Here is a 21,259-nt window from a genome sequence, read left to right as displayed (position 1 = left end):
TGCATCATTCACTTGCCCTGGGCCTCATACTTGATAAACTAGGACTGCAAGGGCCTCTCAAAAGCAGCCTCCCCCCCCCCCCCCCCCCCACCCCCCTTAATGTGCCCTTCTGTTGCTGTAGAATTGCTAGCTCAATAGGTTTAAAGGTCAGTTATTCATTGCCTGCAGTTACTGGTTACTCAAAGTCAGAAAGTCTTTGAATTTGAAGATGGACAGAAACAACTTCAACAAGGGCATTTATTTGAACTGTACTATTTAATGAATGGGTTGCTGCAGGAAATGCTGTGAAAATATTCTTTGCAGCACAGAGTTACCTATAGATTAACAACTGCAGTAGATGACCCTGGAGATGACAACAACTAAGGCCTCCAGCAGCTGGGATTTTGGGGCTAAATGGAGAAGGTATGCTAGTAATAGGTCCATTCACTCCATTGGGTAAATTCAAGCTCTTTTCCACACTTTGAAAGAGGAACACCAATCTAGATTTTTTTTGTTCATGTGAATGGGTTTTGGTGTATAATCAGCTGATGAATGAAGAAAAGGGCGTTGAACATTAAAACCTCAAACCCAAAACAAAAATGTACGCTCTACTAAGTGAACCCTGCCCCCCTATGTTGCTAAGTTTTGGACGACATACAGCAGGCACCTCAGGGCACTCGAGACACCTGATGCTGCCTTCAGTAAGTTCTCCAAATCTACTGGAAGAACAAGTAAGCCAACATCGGTGTCCTGTCTGATGCCAATGCCCCCAGCCTTGAGGCCCCAAGTACCTTCATGTCACTCCATGAGGCAGGCCACATTGTTCACATGCCTCACTCCAGAACAAACACCCTACCCTCAAGCTCTGTCACAGGTGGGGAGAGGAAAAGATTTAAGACTGTTCAAAAAAATCCTTGAAAAAGTGAAACAATCAAGCTGATCCCTGGGAACCCCTGGAGAAGAAGCATGCATGATAGCACTGAGAAACTTGAGACCCTGCATCAGGAGCAGTTGGAAGTCCAATGTAAACAAGAGTAGTATGCCACTCAAACTACCTATCCACTAATCCTCTTGGGTATCTCAAAGCCTATGTGTGGTATAATTTACAGGTCCCACATTGGCCTCAATCACCTCAGAATCCAGAGCGAGGAAGCAAGTGCTGCCTTAGGCAGCAACTTCAGATGAGTTTCTGCTCAATAGGTTCTTCGAGATCCCAAGATACTAATGGTGAGGAATTCCGTGACACTTTCCTCATTGGCCCTCTAATTCTTGCCCATGTTTACTGGTATCCTGTGCATCAAACTTGACCTTATTTTTGTGGATCTGTAAGTGTCAACTTCATGTAACATGCAAGACTGATCTTGGAGGAAGAAACCCTGTGCATCCATAGGGTTTGAGTAGTGTGGGGTTGGTGAGCAGATGCCAGAACAAGTTCCGTTCATGATACAGCTGCAAAACATTTCAACAGCTGACTTAGCCATGGCCCCTGGCTTAGCTTTCATCAAATTTGACAGCCAATTCTTAATATTTCTGAATATGATTATGACATCCTGTTGATTATTATCTTACACTCCCTGTCAGCTCACAAATCAGTACTCTTCCATTTGGATCTTCAGTTGACCCAAAACATTTAAAAATTAATACTTAATAGTGTTGCAAAGTACAAAATTTCAAAAACCAAAAATACAATAGCTTAAAACTAGTAAAAACATTTAATCAAACTCAGTTAGTCCAAAAACTAAATTATCTAATGCTATCATAGTCCCCTTCAGCCACCTCTCACAATTCAGATGAATAAACATGTTATTTAAATGTTTTAATTAATTTGGTTTATTGTTGTCACATGTACCGAGGTACAATGAAAAATTTGTCTTGCATACCGTTCATACAGATAAATTCATTACACAGTGCATTGAGGTAGTACAAGGTAAAACACTACAGAATGCAGAATAAAGTGTTACAGTTACAGAGAAAGTGAAGTGCAGGTAGACAATAAGGTGCAGGGTCATGTCAGGTCAAGAGTCCATCTTATCATACTAGGGAACCGTTCCATAGTCTTATAATAGTGGGATAGAAGCAGGTGTTAAGTGCTTTCAGGCTTTTGTATCTTCTGGCCGATGGGAGAGGGCAGAAGAGAGAATGTCCAGGGTGGGTGGGGTCTTTGATTATGCTGGCTGCTTTACTGAGGCAGCATGAAGTATGGACTGAGTCAATGGAGGGGAGGCTGGTTTCCATGATATGGTGAGCTGTGTCCACAACTCTCTGTAGTTTCTTGTGGTCATGGGCAGAGCAGTTGCCATACCAAGCTGAGATGCATCCAGATAGGATGCTTTCTATGGTGCATCGATAAAAGTTGGTGAGGGTTAAAGGGACACGCCAAATTTCTTTAGCTTCCTGAGGAAGCAGAGGTACTGGTAAGCTTTCTTGGGGGTGGCATCTATGTGGTTGGACCAAGACAGGCTACTGGTGATGTTCACTCCTAGGAACTTGAAGCTCTCAACCCTCTCAGCCTCAGCACCATTAATGTAGACAGGAGCATGTGCACTGCCCCCCTTCCTGAAGTCAATGACCCGCTCTTTTATTTTGCTGACATTGAGGGAAAGGTTGTTGTCATCACACCATGTCACTAAGCTCTATCTCCTTCCTGGACTCCAACTCATCATTATTTGAGATACAGCCCAGTACAGTGGTACCATCTGCAAACTTGTTAATGGAGTTAGAGCAGAATCTGGCCACACAGTCAAGAGTGTATAGGGAGTAGAATAGTGGGCGGAAGATGTTGCTGTCTATCCTCACTGATTGCGGTCTGTTGGTCAGGAAGTCAAGGATCCAGTTGCCAAGGGAGGTGTTGAGTACCAGGTTTCAGAGTTTGGAGATGTGTTTACTTAGAATTATAGTATGGAAGGCAGAGCTGTAGTCAATAAACAACTAATGTTGTGTCTAACGTTAGGTGTCTTTACTGTCTGGGTGTTCCAGCGATGAGTGTAAGGCCAGGGAGATGGTGTCTGCCATAGACCCATTTTGGTGGTAGGCAAATTGCAATAAGTCAAGGTTGTCTGGGAGGCTGGAGTTAATGCGTGCCATGACCAGCCTCTTGAAGCACTTCATGATGGTGGATGTCGGAGCCACTGGGCAGTAGTCATTAAGCAACGTTAGCTTGTTTTTCTTAGGTATCGGGATGATAGTGGCCTTCATCCCAGTGTGAACCTCTGATTGAAGCAGGGAAAGGTTAAAAATGTCTGCAAATACCCCCACCAGCTGATCTGCACAGGATCTAAGGATGTGGCCAGGGACACCATCTGGGCCAGATGTTTTCTGTGGGTTCACGCTCCAGAAGACTGATCATACCTCTGCAATGGTGACTGTGGGTTAAGGTGCATTGGAGGCTGTTGGGGTGGGTGTTCAAATCTGCATAGAATGCGTTAAGCTCATTGGGAAGAGATGCGCTGTTGTCGGCGATGCTACCCGACTTCGTTTTGTAGCCCAGTTGTAGCTTTGATTTCTGCCACCAGTTGAATTTTTAACAATATTTACTGGCCTGAATATTCTTTTCCTCCACAATCTTTTAATTAAAATGAAGATTAGATTCTCAGATTGACATCATGGGATTTGAATTAATATTTTGTGAACAGTTAGCCAAGGCCTCCAAGTTACTTGTCCAATAATATAATCACTATACTACCACACAGCACTCTTTGCCTTCTTCCTCCAGAGACTACAACTGCAAAAGATCAGTACTTGAGTATTTGATGGTGTTATTTGGACAGATTGGACAAATTTGTTTGCAGCAGTTGTAAACAAAGGTACCTGATTACATATGCACCAATTTGATACAACCATTACGTAGAGCAGAAGCACATAGGAATGGATGAATAGGCAACTAGCTCGAACAGTTTAATTAGATGTAATATGGAATAAAGATATCAACAAAATTTTTTTCAGGCCTTACGTGTATCATTTACTGTCACAGTTGCTTCTTCATTGCGTTATACCTGCTATATGCAATGTGTGCACAGCACATGACTAAATACCTGAGAATACAGATGCAGTTGCCTGATATACATCAGTGCTAATAGCACCAAGTTTTACATATGGGCCTTAAAAAGGTAATGCAATGCAGAAACAGAAACAACTTGCCAAATCATATTGGGGAATTCTAGTGAGGTTTGTCTGGAGTGTCAAGATTTTCATATCTTTTGTCACCCTCAATGCTTCTCACAAAAAATAAACTACGATTCAAAAACTGTATTATGTCTTTGAAAAGCTTAGTAAGACACTTATCAAAGCAGCAATACTTGGCTTAACAAAAAAAAACAGACAAGAAATAAAATGCAACACAAATAAAAGCAATAAAGCGATCCTACTTCCTTCCCAATGCAATGGCTATATTTACTGCACTGAATAAAGTTTAAGGAAATTATAATTTGTAACTTTACACTACTTTTGTCATATTTCATTACATGATTGATTGTTGGTGTTCTGCTATCCACCATATAAGACTGTTCTTGTAAAAATGCCAATATAGATCAACAATACTTATCTAAGCCTACCATAATATTTTGTAATTGATTGCTATATGTTTGGTGCTTCATGTATCATAATGCTAAAAGATATTGCAACATTGTAACCTGAACAAAAATTTACAATTATTCGAATACACAAATACTTTGCTGGAAAATAAATATAAACATCTATCTTTACAATTAAATTTTATGACCACTCATCAAATCACTTAAATTTTATGACCACTCACTTAAATCAAGATGAACATTTTTCAATGTCAATTTTTCCTTTCACGGTTATCCATTTCAGATTACTGCGAGACAGAACTTGGAAACTTGGTGCAAGCCCATTCTGCCATTATTGTCTGCAATTAATTTAGACTGAAATTTTCTATTGACCTCCAAGAAATTTTAATACTATTCTCGACTTACCCAGTGCCTTTTTAAAGTTGCAATATTGATTATTATATTTTGCAAATTATGACTTTAAAATACATGTAATTGTACTTCATTACTTGAGGCCTGCTCAGCATACGACATCAGGATGTGGAGGCCAGCAGGTCAGGGACAGCAGGTTCTGGCTCATGAACTGGAATTCTAGAGCCACAGTCTAGGTGGACATTGCCACCCAATGTTACATTTAATTTTCTTTGGTTAATTTTCAAACTTTACATTTTGAAATGCAACAGCAGTAATTTTCTGGAAGCTAAGCAGCACCTTGAAACAGGTAGACTCTCAAACATCTGTTTTTTTGACATCATTCCCACAACACAAGGCTCCTTTTCTCAAATAGTGGCTTCACATAAGAAATAAATACTTTCCAAAACAAGAGTTAATTGAAAATGAACACAATTAATAAAAACAAAACTACAAAGCAAGTAATACATCAGGGATTCAAGATTTTTTTTATCCAATGCCAAAGCTTCTTGACTACATTAAAACACACGAATTTCTTGGTAGAAATGAGCCATTAAAATTTTAAACAAATCACAAGATAAGGAGAACTCAGTTTAGAACTCCAGAAGAAAAATGTATACAATTTTCCTATGACAGGAGAGAAATGGATCTTGAACACCCACTGTACTTTAACTAATTTTTAAGAAAAACTTCTCAACATCTGACCCAAGTTCCTTTGTCTGCAATATCAACCCAGGCTATGACTCATCTTGCAATAAATCCTTGAATTCATCTGCTTTCAAGACCATGATCCCAGTTCCTGCAGTTCAGCCTCATTGATCAATCCTCATGACAATGATCAGCATTGTAGCTATTCTCCCAACAACAACCATGCTAGAATATTTCCACAAAGTATAGTTGGCCAATACCATAATCAATATTCAAGGATGGGCACAACATTATGCAATTGCATTTTGATCTTCCTATACTTTACTTACATAGCAAGGTAGTGCAGTATTATGTTCCTATTATGAATTGCAGATTAATATTGATCTGATATATGAAAATATATATTAATTGAAAACGTAATGTACTGGAAGGTTGAAATTTGAGCATTAGTTAAAATGAAGAAAAAAACCTTGAAAAAATTTATCCCTGTACTCCACTACTCGACAAGTTAAAAAGGGGATAATTATAAGCACAATTCCATGAATAGCATTTTTTTTTAAACAAGCTCCTGGCAGTACAGTAGTGCAGCTACCTCCTAACTCCAGTGACCTAGGTTCAATCCTGACCTCTTTTTCCTTCTACAGAGAAGTTAGCATTCTTTACTCTGTGACCAGATGTTTTCTCCATGTGCTTGGGTTTCAATAAAGTAGATTGACGTGGATGACTATTTGATGGCCAGGGCAGATGCAGTGGGCCATAGGGAGACACAAGAGACTGAAGTTGCTCCAGATTCCAGCACCATGCAAGGCGCTGGAGGAACTCAGTGGGTCAGACTGGATCTATGGAGGGAAATGGACAGTCGACGTTTTGGGTTGAGACCCTTCATCTAGACTGAAAGATGGAGAGACAGACAGTACAAAAAGGTGGAGGAAAAGGGGAGGAGCAAGAGCTGGCATGCACTAAGTGGATCCAGGTTAGGAGGGGTGATAGACTGATGGAGGAGGGGAGACTGGGAAGTGACAGAAGCTGAGAGGTGATAGGTGGAGGCAACCAAGGGCTGCAGGTGATGAAATCTGATAGGAGAGGAAGGTGGAGCATGGATTCAAGTGAAGGAAGTGGGGAGGGCAGATGGGACCAATGGGGGCTCCATCACCAGTGGGAGTGTGTGGGTGATGGGAAGATAAAGTGGGTGGAAGAGGGGAAAGAAACATTGTTTCTGTGATGTATGATGTTATGATAATGGCTCTTCCAAGCAAAGTCCAAAGTGGAGGTGTAATTATCACCACCAGGCAAAAGGAATGAGAGAATTTAAACAGAAAGGTCCCCATTTGTCACCTGAAAAGGTCATGATCGGCCATTCAAATCAATTGCCGTCACATTGATGTCATATTCAGGGAACATTATAAATAGCAACCGGGCCCCGCCCAAAACTGGCAGACAGCAATAAGGCTACTTAAAATGCAAATCAAAGTTCTACACAATTTGTAGGAACATGATGGGAAAGTATAGATGTGTGCAGCTACAGCATATATCATGTATATTCTGCCTATCTCCATCAGACAATGAATGGGTTCATCATCGGTAATTGATGTGATTGTTGTAAGCCAGCCTCCGGATGGGTCGATTTCATGCACATTACTACCTCCCCCTGCCAACTCCAGATCAATAGGATACGCTTTCTCTCCATCCCCTCCAACCTTCCCACCATCCACCGTGATCTCAGACCTGACCCACCAACCAGTATAAGTGCTGTTTGAATATTTGGTTTTTACTGTGCTTAAAGAATAGGTAATTTCCCTACACCATTTATAACTCCATAAATAAACTTGGCTTCTCATCAGCCCATTCTGACATACTTAGAAACCAATTATCTCAGCAAGTTAGTTATCTGCTTCAGTTCATGAAATAAGAGGGAGTAAAAGAGAACAGTTTGTTATAAAAAAAATTGTGGTAAATTACCTGGTGTGCATCTAAATCAATGATCATAGCCTTAGAAACTCCTTCCACTCTCTCAAACAAAAACTGCAACAAGAAACAATCATAATTACACTTCAGGAATGCAAAAGTTGTTGCATAACTTTAAAACTAAAACTACTGCACACATCACAAACTTTCAGGAACTAGGAAATTTTTAATCAATGGAACAAAAGAGAAATTTAAACAGTTGATACAAGACACACGAAAATTGTCAAATATATTTACCTATTATCTGTTTATACCTGGCACAGACTTTGAAAATGACTCCTTGGATTTCAATAAATTACAGGAAACTGCACTGATAAACAAGGTGTGTGTCTCCATATGCAATTTTAAAATATATATTTTTTAAAAGTATTTGGCCATGGTATATGGTCTATGGAAAAATGATATTGTAAGCTCATCCAATAAAATGCTCAAGGACAACAGGACCTTACTCTATCCATGTTGTCCCATGGGCATTCTATTGTCTACAGTCCATGCTGTGCTGATTCAGATACAGTGCTCATGGCTACTGTTCAATGACAAATTTGCGCACCAGTAGCAGTAACCCACAAGATAATTGTCAGCAGTCAGCTTTTGGCATCCTTATCAACACTAAGCCATAAAGGCCACTCAGCACAATCCAGATGCACAGAGAAATGCTTTGCCTTGTCTAAGCAGTGCATGATAATCCCAGTTTCCAAAGGACATTGATAATTTCTTAGAATAACTATTACTGTGACTAGATTACACTCATAGTTTTAGGAATTCCAAAACTCAGGTCATGTAGAACTTCTTCGTATGACAGAGAGAAACAGGACTATCACTTGTGCGCTCAATTCAAAACAGGCACCAAGGGGGTAAATTCTCTATTGAGTTTGATGTAGGTATGGCAAGTCAATTTAGGTCTGCTCCCTAATTTTACATTCAGTCTGTAGCTTCAAAGCTCTGTTACTGTTGATAAATGTAACTGAGGACCAAAATAGGAAGACAGAGCAGATGAATGCATGGCTGGAGAGGTTGCACCTCATCATGTACTGGACTAATATCCTTGCGGTGTTGGGGGAGTGGAGTAGGGGGGATGCTATGGGGTTGACGGGGGAAGGGTTCAAACTAGATTGGCAGGAGAATGGGATGCTAAAGGTTGAATCAGTTGGGAGAAAAGCTAAGCTGAAAATAGAAGCTAGAGCTCAGGTGAAGGGGTATTTAGGCAGGCAAAGAAAAAGGAGAAAGCAACAGTGCAAGGCAGTGAGAGAGGTAATGATAACTAGAGTGTAATCGAGAAGGGCAAGAACATACAAGCATAAATGTGCATCAGCACAAAGAGCCACAGTAGCAAAAAAATGCAGAAGGAAAATTAAAGGTTCTGTATGTGAATGAATTCATAACAAGATCGATGAGTTGACAGCCATTACAGAAAAGTGGTTGCAAGGTGACCAAGGCTGGGAACAGAACATTTGATCTTTCTGAATGATGGGCAAGAAAGGTAAAAACAATATGATTACTCCAGTGGCAAGGAATGATAATGGTTCAGAGATCAGTTTGGGTGGAAATCAGAAAGGATCAGGATAAGATGTCACTGCTGGGAAAAATACAAAGGCCCCCTAACAGAAACTACACTGTATAAATTGAGAAATAATGGGAGCTTGTGAGAAAGGAACCACAATAATCATGGGCATTTGAGGATGGGGGGGGCATTAATATATTGGCATAGATAGGGGTGTGACTAACTAACAAGAAAGTGAGTCAGGATGAATGGGTCATCTTTAGATTGGCACTGATCCATATGGCATTGTCAATGCCTCAATTATTTATGACCAATATTAATGACTCAGATAAAGGGACCAAATGTACTGAAGCCAAAATTGCAGGTGGTAGCAAGTTCTGGGAAGGAAACAAGGAGCCTACAAAGAGATTTGGATAGGTTAAGTGAGTGGGCAAGAATCTGGCAGATTTGGAAAAGTGGGAGGTTTTCCACTAAGGAAGAAGGAATAAGAACATAATGTAGCAACTCACCGTCCGGGCAAGCGAACCGGCTCGGCGGTCGGGTTGCACGTCGTTGAAGTGGCGAGGCCCAAGATGGCGGTGGGCCTTCGTCTTCCCCGAGCGACAGGGAGAACCCGCGCGCAGGAAAGGTTTGATGACGTGGCGTATACGTCATTGCCGTTTTGAGTGGGCGGGAACAGGATCTCTTAAAAGGCCTGCGCAAGGCGGGAAAATAAACCAGTTCTGTTCTGAAACTCTATGACTAGTGTCTTGTGTTCATTCCACGGTAGCGACCGCTACATTGGTGACCACGACGGTCCAAACGGATTTTGAACCCGCACAATGGACGACAACACAGCATCCAATGCAGTGGCACTCAAGCTGCCCACCTCTTGGACGCTTCGTCCCAGCGTCTGGTTTCACCAGGCCGAAGCGCAATTCCACCTTCGGCGGATCACCTCCGACTCCACAAAGTACTACCATGTGGTCAGCTCTCTGGACCAGGAGACAGCCGCCCAGGTCAGTGACTTCATCCAGTCTCCTCCAGAGGAGGATAAGTACCCGGCTTTCAAAGACCTTCTGATTCGGACCTTCGGCCTCTCCCGTCGTGAGCGCGCCACCCGCCTGCTTCATCTCGTTGGCCTGGGGGACAGATCCCCATCCGCCTTAATGAATGAGATGCTGGCATTGGCCGAGGGACACAGCCCTGCCTAATGTTCGAACAGGCCTTCCTCGAACAACTACCCGATGACATTCACCTGCTGTTGGCCGACGCTGATTTCAGCAACCCGCGTGAGGTGGCTGCCCAGGCAGATGTCCTGTGGAAGGCCAAACGCGAGCGTGGTTCGTCCGTCGGCCAAATCGCCAGGCCGCGAGCCCAACGTCTGCCTAAACCAGTCCCAGCAACCGAGCGACCACACCCCAGAAACACAGACGACGACAATGGCAACCAGCTGTGTTTCTACCATCAGAGGTGAGGCACAGAGGCCTGTCGATGCCGCCCACCCTGCAAGTCAGGGAAACGCCAGAGCCAGCCACCGCTAACGGCTATGGCGGCTGGCCGCCGACAAAGCCTCCTATTCATTTGGGACAAGCAGTCCGGGCGGCATTTCCTCGTCGATACTGGAGCAGAGGTCAGTATTTTGCCCCGACTGGCCGTGACACTCGTAACAGGCAACAAGGTCCGGTACTCAATGCCGCAAACGGCACAACGATACGGACTTTCGGTACCCGTACACTTCAGTTACAATTCGGCGGCAGCCATTTCACCTGGACCTTCACCCTTGCCACCGTCGCCCGACCACTCCTAAGAGCCGATTTCCTTCGGGCCCACAACCTGTTAGTCGACCTGCGGGGGAAACGGCTAGTCCACTCCAGAACCTTCCAGACCTACCCCCTGGGAGAAACCAGCCTACCAGCCCCACGCTTGGACTCCATTTTCCTGTCCGGCAACGATTTCACCAAGCTCCTAGCCGAATTCCCATCAGTTTTGGCACCTCAGTTTACGAATTCTATGCCCAAACACGGGGTGCAACACCACATCATTACCACAGGGCCACCCCATCGTGCCCGAGCACGACGACTACCTCTAGACAAGCTCCGCCTGGCAAAGGAAGAGTTCCGTTGCATGGAGGAGCTGGGGATTGTTCGCAGGTCAGACAGCCCCTGGGCCTCCCCCCTGCACGTGGTCCCCAAAGCCACCGGCAGGTGGAGGCCCTGCGGCGACTATCACAGGCTGAATGACGCCACCACCCCAGACCGCTACCCCATCCCTCACATCCAAGACTTCGCAGCGAACCTACATGGGGCCCGTATCTTCTCCAAGGTGGACCTTGTTCGGGGATACCACCAAATCCTGGTCCACCTGGATGACGTCCCCAAAACTGCGATTATCACCCCATTCGGCCTCTTCGAGTTCCTTCGAATGCCGTTCAGCCTTAAGAACGCCGCGCAGACGTTCCAGCAGCTGATGGACGTGGTAGGCCGAGACCTGGACTTCATGTTCATCTACTTAGATGACATACTAATCGCCAGCCATGACCGCCAAGAACACCTTTCCCACCTCCGCCAACTGTATTCCCGTCTCCGTGATTTCGGCCTCACGATCAACCCAGCCGAGTGCCAACTCGGGCTTGACTCTATTGATTTCCTCGGCTACAGAATCACCAACGACGGAGCGACACCCCTACCTGCCAAGGTGGATGCTATCCTCCATTTTGCCCGCCCCAACACGGTCAAAGGCCTACAGGAATTCCTGGGGATGGTCAACTTTTACCATCGGTTCATCCCTGCAGCAGCCCATATCATGCGCCCTTTGTTCTCGCTGATGGCTGGTAAGGGCAAGGACATCACCTGGAACAACGAGGCTGCAGCTGCCTTTGTTAAGGCCAAGGACGCCCTGGCAAATGCCACGATGCTTGGACACCCTAGGACAGACGTCCCAACCGCCCTCACGGTGGACGCATCCAACACCGCGGTTGGTGGGGTACTGGAACAACTAATCGAAGGTAGTTGGCAACCCTTGGCATTTTTCAGCAGGCACCTTAGACCACCCGAACTGAAATACAGCGCTTTTGATCGGGAACTTCTAGCACTGTACCTGGCGGTCCGGCATTTCCGGTACTTTTTGGAAGGCAGGCCTTTCACCGCCTTCACTGACCATAAGCCTTTGTCCTTCGCCTCCTCCAAAGTCTCTGATCCCTGGTCAGCCCGGCAGCAGAGACATATGTCCTACATTTCCGAATTCACAACGGATGTCCAACATGTCTCCGGGAAGGACAATGTCATTGCTGACGTGCTTTCCAGACCAACTATCCTCAGCCTGTCCATGGGTATCGACTACAAGGCCCTGGCTGACGCACAGCAAGCCGACGACGAACTGCCCAGCTACAAAACCGCAATCTTGAGCCTGCAGCTCCAAGATTTCTTAGTTGGTCCTGGTCAGCAGACCCTCCTTTGCAACATCGCAACAGGTCAACCCCGCCCTGTAGTTCCTGCAGCCTGGCGGAAACACGTTTTCAATCCGATACATGGGTTGGCGCACCCGTCCATCAGATCAACTGTCCGGCTGGTCGCCAGCAAGTTCGTCTGGCATGGTCTGTGCAAACAGGTCAGGGAGTGGGCCAGGACTTGTCAGCACTGCCAGACATCGAAAATCCAACGATACAGCAAGGTCCCACCACAGCAGTTCGAGCCTACCCGTAGAAGGTTTGACCACATCCACGTCAACCTCGTAGGCCCTCTGCCGGTTTCAAGAGGGGCCCGGTACCTCCTTACCATCGTGGACAGGTTCACGAGGTGGCCCGTGGCAACCCCTCTATCTGACATCACGACTGATTCCTGTGCCCGGGCGCTGCTCACAACTTGAATCTCACGTTTTGGTGTTCCAGCCCACATTACTTCAGACAGAGGCACCCAATTTACCTCCAGCCTCTGGTCTGCATTAGCAAACATGCTGGGGACGCAGCTGCACACCACCACGGCCTACCACCCTCAATCAAACGAGTTAGTGGAACGTTTCCACCGCCATCTGAAATCAGCCCTGATGGCCCACCTGAAGGGTCCTAACTGGGTCGACGAACTGCCTTGGGTCCTGCTCGGCATACGCACTGTCCCCAAAGAAGACCTCCACGCTTCGTCAGCTGAACTCGTGTACGGAGCACCCCTGGTCGTCCCAGGGGATTTCATACCCTCCCTTTGGGACCAAGGGGAACAACCCACAGCAGTCCTGCAAAGACTGCGCGAAAGGCTCAGCAACTTGGCCCCGATTCCCACTTCGCGGCACGGTCAAGCCCCATCCTGTAAGCCCAAAGAACGACGAGACTGTAGGTTTGTTTTTGTTCGCAGGGGCACACCTCGGGCACCGTTGCAACAACCATATGAGGGGCCGTTCCGAGTCATCAGGAATAATGGGTCCACCTTTATTTTGGACATTGGGGGCAAGGAGCAGGTCTTCACGACGGACCGCCTCAAACCGGCCCATTTAGACCTACAACAACCAGTTGAGGTTCCAGCACCGCGACGCAGAGGCCCACATCCTAAGCAGCGGCTAACACAGCCCACGGACCTTGGGGACCGTATCGCCGGTTCGAGGGGGGGGGGGGGGGGGGGGGGGGGGAGGGGTTGTGTAGCGACTCACCGTCCAGGCAAGTGAACTGACTCGGCGGTCGGGTCGCGCGTCGTTGAAGCGGCAAGGCCCAAGATGGCGGTGGGCCTTCGTCTTCCCCGAGCGACAGGGAGAACCCGCGCGCGGGAAAGGTTTGATGACGTGGTGTATACGTCATCGCTGTTTTGAGTGGGCAGGAACAGGCTCTCTTAAAAGACCCGCGCAAGGCAGGAAAATAAACCTGTTCTGAAACTCTACAACTAGTGTCTTGTGTTCATTCCGCGGTAGCGACCACTACAATAACTTACTACTTAACTGGAGGGAAACTACAAAATGTTGCAGTACAAAAAGATCTGGGGTCCTGGTACGTAAAACAGTAAAAGTTAGAATCCAGGTTGGTTGAATGTCAATTTTAATCAGGAGTTATGTGGAAAGCAGCCATTAATACAAACAAGAACCTGTCTTCAAAATAAAAACCTGTTCATGTACAACTTACAAGCATTAATCATTGTCTGCAAAAATTGAAGGCTACCAGTTCAAGTGGGAGATAACTTAAGAGATATACTTGGGTGACAAGGCAATCTCTTCTATTGACATTTGTACAAAGATACTTTATTAAACAATATAACATCCATGAACACTTTAAAGACATTGAAACCAGTCACTGGGTGTGGGACATTCTGCTTTTGCACCATTGTAAATTATACATGGGAAAACAATAAATGAGCTTTTTTTTCCCTCCATATTCCAGTACCTGTAGTCTCTTGTGTCTCCAAATGAATGATTATATTAATTATCTCACAATGCAGCACCCAGGATGAGATCAGGTAAGGGATTAAGTGGCCATCCTGTCACATAAAGACATATTGCTGCCACTTAACACATAATTAAAGATGTATTTGTTTTGTCAATCAATATGTGGGGTATTTATATATTCAGGCAGCAGCCCCACAATACTGTGATAAAAGAAGTATATTTTGAATGTCTGGGGTTTTCCAAACATCTCCATGCGTTTGGATATTCAAAGCTGTCTTGTCAGTAAAGATATGCTCCCACTGGAATAATGCAACTCTACAGAGCCATTTCTCCACATCCAAAATGTTGAAGTTGAAACTGTATTTAATAACCTGGCGTTATGTTTATTCTTAAAGTGTATAAAACCTTCAAAGAGAGATTCAGAATGCCTTCTCGTCATGCTGAATAAAGACCTATTACATCTACGGCATATTCACAGTCACAACATTTGGGGGCTCGTCCGGGATATGTTTGTGACCCACTATGCAACCAATGACTCCAGCAGTCTAAGGGGGAAGTACTTTTATGGGTAGCACCTCATAATTAGATCTGTTTGGGCCAACAACCATAGGATCTTGACATATCAAAGAAAAAAGCAGACAGCTGGAGAGGAAGATGTAAAATGTAATTGTGTGTCTGTGTAAGGGACCAGCTACATTGAACTACCGAAGGTCATCGGTTATGGTACATGGTTAATCACTGTTCAGGATGTTGGGTGGTGGAGGCATATATACTCAGTGCTAAGTGGACACACACAACTAAGGGTGTTATCAGTAAATTATTGAGAAGTAAAATTCTTATAGGGATTGACAGGGTAGAAACATAAAGTAGGAGCAGGAGTAGGGTACTCAGCCCTTTGAGTGTGCTCTGCCATTTAATATGATATGATCATGGCCAATCTTCATTCTCAATTCCATTTTCCCACTCCTTCGCCATTCCCCATAAACCATTTTGTGTCTCGAAAGGTTGAAAACTGAGAGTATATTTTCCTCAGTGGAGTATCGGGAATGGGGAAATAGTTGCAGACAAGGGGTCACCCATTTCACAAACTGACAAGGAGGAATTTCTTCTCTCAGAGGGTGAGGAATCTTTGGAATTCTCTATCCCAGAGTAGAGGCAGAATAATAATCTATATTCAAGGGAGAGACTGATAGACACTTTAAAGTACAAGGGCCTCAAATAGCAAGTAAAGGATATCAACCCTAAACCAACAATTTTGGGTGTACAACTGTAACTAACTCATTATAGTTATTGCAGTGTACTCATGAAAACAGAAGCTTAAATAAATACTCTCACTAAATAGTGCGGAAATGAAAGGTTGTTTAAGAACTTCAAAATCTGAATACCTAAATGACCTGCACAATCAATGAGCAGGTTGAAGACTGTTGAGGGTGTCACACTGTAACTCTGCTCTGACAACACATTTAGAGTTTTGTAAAGTTCTGGTCATTATGCCACAAGAGGGATTCAAAGTTCTGGAGTTCAGCCTGATCCCAGGTGAGGTAGTACTGGGTTATACAGGAAGGTTGTGAAAAAAATTAGAATGCCTCAGCTTTGAAAAGGCATGAATTTGTGAGGGTGACAGAATAAAAAAAAAGTTAGAAAAAGCCCAGGATACTCCTTCAAACTGAACCATGACATGAGAATAAAAAGAAATTGCTTTCATCAAGTGTGCATACTATAGTTCAATCAACTATGTAGTACATTTTGAACTAAAACTGCAAAGTTCTCATCTTCACAAAATGAAAGCAACATTATGAATAGACATCTGAGTAAGAAGTGAAAATAAAGACAAATGATGGGAGAACAATAAGGTTTTTTCTGGATGGATGAACAAGGACTGGTCAAATGGCCTTCCTCATACAATTCTCTACTGGACCAAGATTAATGAATTACACACACTGCTGCTAAAACAATGAAACTTGAATATTTTGTGGACATTTGCTTTGAAGGAAATGAATAAATACCAAGTGGAATGAATTACAAAATTGTGAATAGAAATGAAACGGGTAAGATTTTGTCGGGTAATGCCAGCAGTTCTGCTCACAGTCACCAGCAATTCCCTATATAGGTGCCAACAAGCTTGGGATTCACATACACATGGAAAGACACCTGTAGACACCTGTTCTGAAGTATTTTCCTGATTAAGCTCCATTGATGGACTCCTCATGCACCAGGTTTAGATCTAGTGTAGGTACAGCATATGTATTAATTTGAAAGGAGAGGAATAGCTTTGAGAAATCATGGTAAGTTTTAGTTAAATTGCATATTTTCCATTTGTTTTTATTTACAGACATGACTTTTATTATACTTGTTATTTAAGAGTTTGATGTGATTCTCAATAGTTTCTGAACATTTAGGTATATTTCTGAATTACAAAAATTTATAAACATTATTTTGACAACTTCAATATAGTTAGCCAGGTGTCAACAGTTTTTTCAGCATTTCTATGGGCTGGGTTTGTTTTAGTCTCATTTCCCCACCCCACCCAGCAGCATATGGTAAGTTTTACACCTGGAAGGCTCCGCCTCAGTACAAGGCCTTACCACCAAGGATAGAATTTCTTTTGTTCAGCAAGCTGCGCTCAATATGACCTGCACAAGGTATGTGTAATCTTTCTCGTATCTCAGCAACAATTAGAGGTAGCTTGCTACTAAATATATATTCTGAACAAGATAATATGAAATGTCTGGAAACAAAACCTTATGTTACAAAATGCATTGTGATCCTAAAATGGCAAACATCTAATGGTTTCCTAGTTCCATAAAAGCAGACAGAATGAAAAAACGTAGACCTAGGAGAGTTGATAGCACATTTAAATGAGTCTGGTACTGATTTTGAATGATGTTGTTTTACAGGACCAAATTGCATTCTTCCCTTCATAGTTTTAATGGAGGGATAAAACTATTACTTTTGGAGATCTTGAATTGGAGGGGAATTCAAATCAAATGGATTGTGCATGCATGATAATATTGCTCCTAATGTACAGGCTAAAATTTTATCTTTGCATTTAAATGCAGTAAGATGAATACAATTCAACAATTGTATACAGTTTGCCAGGTTGGGAAAAAATAAACTGATAATGCAAGGGTCACTTCAACTGAAATTTCCTTCCCACAAATTTGCTTTGCTGCTCTAAGCAGTTTATCAAAAGGAACTATGAACATTAGCCTAAGCTGATACAAATTTTAAAACCAATTGGAGTTACCATCACTTTGAGGATTTTACACCAAAAATATATCTATAATATCTGTATCACACTAGTCACTAAATTCACTTTACATTCAAAGCAATTCAAATAACATGTGCTGTAATGGGTGCGATATGGGCTCTCATGGGTGCAATATTTTCATATTTTAGAACCTAGTTTTCAAATCTTAGGTAATGAGAAAATATTATTTATTTACTTTCTATTCTCACCTTAATTGCCAGAGTTATGTCAGCATAAGCACAAAACCCTCCTCCTTGGTCACTCGAGCAATGATGGAAGCCCCCACCTAATAGAAGGAAAGCAGAGATAATTATAGAATCTATACAGCTGAAATTCACTATACACAAATTTTTATTTAACACAAGATGATTAAGTCAACTGAGAAACAATATAAGAATGAGTACTGGCACTTCAATATCTAAAACAATTATTCAAAGTGTCAAAAGGAGATAAGTGGATAGCCATAGAGGACGGGTTTCATACAAGGAGTAAAACTAACCACATAACCATGTGCATAATGGAACCACAGATAAGTTGTGAACTGCCTTAAGCTATTTAAACGTAGTAAGTTGCCAAATATGGATTAGAGGCTCATTTTGGAAAGCTGACTACATCATCCACATCAGTGCATTACTGATGGAGTGCTACCTTTCAGAGGAAAGGTTAAACTGAAGAGATTAACTTCAATAGCAAGTTTCCCCATTTAGGGGAATATAAGAGATTCTGTGGGACTATTCAAAGCTGACCAAGGGAATTTGCCTAATGCTCTAGCCAGCATTTATCCTTCAACTAATTTATTTTACAAAATGATTACCTGGACTGCCATCTTTAGACTTTTACTAGGGCATAAACTGTCTGAGTGATTTCTCTATATTACAACAAAGACCATTCTTTGGTGGTTCATCTCTTTTGGACATTCAAGGGATGTAAAAATGCATAAATTTTTCCAGAAATGTTCACTGAATGTCCTTTTCGTAAATTGTGGTGAAAATATAGTTATTAGAAGAAAATCGGTGGACTAAAATCACGCATACATCCTTCAGATGGAAGCCAGGTGCTTCAAATACTTCACATGGTGTTATGAATGTATTTTCAAAACAAGAAAAATTTTCAATAATACTGTGCAGTCACCACATTTTCTCGAAATTACTAGTATGCTCTGAAATGACGTACAGCCGTGCAAATGTCCAATGCATCAAATATAATTCTTTTATCCCCCAAAACTAATCTAAACACTACAATGTTGATAAAATGACTCAGAACATGGCATTTTTTATACAATTGATTGAAAAGGAAAACAGAGTCATCTTCATCACAACTGAAATGACTTTTGGAATTAACAAACACAGCAGATGCGTTCAAACTTAACATCAAATAATTTAGCATGTCTTATAAATCTGGTTTCTACAAGTCTTCATTGGAGTATTTAAGACAAAATATTACCAGCTATTATTAAAAGCTTGTAATAGTCTCCACAGTAATAATTTAGTCAGTTGCTGGATATACTGCAAGACTAATAACCTGAGCTGTCAAGGTGACAGAGATGTCTGATTTAATAACTCATCACTCAGCAAACTGTAGCAGAAGGACAGTGGAAATATCTGATGAAATCCATTTGCAAGAATAATATTAAGTTACACGTTATACAGTGTAACACTATTAGAAAAACTGCTTTTGCAACATACCTTATCAAGCATATTTAGCACTTTTACATTCAATTAGCCAACTGATGAACCATGAAAAACAACACCATTTATCACTTTAGTAGTCCAGAATTGTGGTTTTGTAGTAAATTAAAGTGCAGACAAAGATGAAGACTAGATGGCCTCCAGATACTTCTAACAATTTTCTGCTACCTACCAACGTTGATTGCCCATCCTCGTTCAATAGCAAGTTTCCCAGCCTAAATGTTAGAAACAAATAAAGGAAACAATTTATTATTACAACAGAGCTTGCACGAATTAAATGATTCAAATATGCAACAGTAATGTATGACCAACAGGCCATAAAGACAGCTTTATTTACACAATGTGGTCATTATAATGTAAAGTTTAGAAATAAACCACCACCTACCAGTTATTTATTAGCTCGAAGAAAATGCAACAAAATTCAAAAATCACGCAAGACATTGGTCAGCCACATTCATTTCAGTGATGACAGTTCCTTGTGAAATGCAGCAAATATTGCAGTTCAGCACTAAATGACATGACCACTTGCTCCTGGTCTGAGAAATTGATGATAATACTGAGAGGCCCCCAGACAAGGAGATTCACATGAGAGTCGGGCATATGACTGTTTTGTGGACAGACATTTGTTCAAGTAGTATTCAAAGGTTGGGCTTGCACTCCATGTTCTACGGTCTTTTAAGCCACAAATTTTCATCAGAGTATGGGTGAATTGGTGCAACCTAAAGTTCCTTATTGCTCCAATTAGTCAACACAAGTTTAAAACGATGTGAAATATAATTTATGATGAAGTAACGTACTTAGTCTGGTTCCCTAACACTGATGATTGTGAAACCCTAATCGGTGATAACTAATTTTCAATACCTAGCAGTTCCTTAAAATAATTACAGGAAAACATGACCAGAATCCAGTCCCATACACATAAACATTAACTCCACACATACAAGGGAGTTATCCAAAACTTAACAGTGTAGAAATGTGATTCTATGGCACGGTTTAACTTCAATACTGCATGATTGGTAATGGACCTTTCTCAAAGTGAAATGCTGTATTAACCATTCCACGTCATTTTGGATCACACTGGAAATTCAACCAGATATGCACTGGCACAAAGTCACACTTTCACATCTGATGAGATTCTGGTGCTGGCATAGAAATTAGACCGCCAAAGGAATTAGGTTTTCATACCCCAGCTTGGAACTCCACTAAAGCAAGTTCTATTACTTGTTTTCTTTCATTCAGAGGCACTCTCCCAAAGCAGGTACAACCACGCAACCCCCACAACATCCCACTGACCTCACCCCCAACATCCCAAATCAGCCCAGGTCATGAAAACTCCCCACCCCAACTGCTGCTCCTTCAATTGCCCCTGACCCCAACTCCCTGATTAAACTTGGCCCCAACTTGGTGCCAATCTCCATTACTCCCTAACAAGGGTCTGATCAACCACCAGCCAGCCACACTCACAAATGCAATTCCCAATCAGGCCTCTGAACTCCACAACACTTAGTCTCAATTTGACCTCTGACCACTGGCCCTCTCTCCAGCCTGGCCCTCCAAACCCACCCATTGTCCTGAATGCTTTATTTGGTGCACTGTAGCAGGGGAAGGAAAACATGTGGCAGTCATTCAGCAACATCTAAGCCACTGAAACCTCTCATGGTTTTAAATTTCATACAAATGCATATAAAGCAAAAGTTGAATTTAAAAGTTTTACTGATCTGTTCCAATATTGATTTATTTTAACTACGAAGTTCTAAGAAAAAAATAGTTGAAGTGACTGTAAAATTTCTCCTAAGATTTATTCTAATAAAAAGTTTAGCATTACAGTAATTAACAAGTGTCTCTTAAAAAGTGATTGGATTTTTGCTGTAACGTGATTGAATCAGAAATTCAAACCAAGGACAAAGGTCTTGTGTGAATGGTTACTTCATTGAAAAGGGAAAAAAAGATTACCATGACAAACGACAGG

General features: G+C 42.6%; 1 protein-coding gene across 1 annotated transcript in view; it reads right to left on the bottom strand.

Annotated features, from left to right (window-relative positions):
- The window catches only part of hdac11 (histone deacetylase 11), a 91,556-nt gene that overhangs the window by 24,022 nt on the left and 46,275 nt on the right, over positions 1 to 21,259 (bottom strand). The window contains exons 8-10 of the mRNA XM_052017292.1: positions 19,463 to 19,505; positions 17,812 to 17,888; positions 7,506 to 7,568 (exon numbers count right to left, since the gene is read on the bottom strand). Of these exons, the coding sequence (XP_051873252.1) occupies positions 7,506 to 7,568; positions 17,812 to 17,888; positions 19,463 to 19,505 (183 nt within the window). The remainder of the gene's footprint in view (positions 1 to 7,505; positions 7,569 to 17,811; positions 17,889 to 19,462; positions 19,506 to 21,259) is intronic.

Source organism: Pristis pectinata, chromosome 6 (assembly GCF_009764475.1).
Source record: "Pristis pectinata isolate sPriPec2 chromosome 6, sPriPec2.1.pri, whole genome shotgun sequence".
Classification (NCBI taxonomy): domain Eukaryota; kingdom Metazoa; phylum Chordata; class Chondrichthyes; order Rhinopristiformes; family Pristidae; genus Pristis; species Pristis pectinata.
This window is presented reverse-complemented; position numbering and strand designations above follow the sequence as displayed.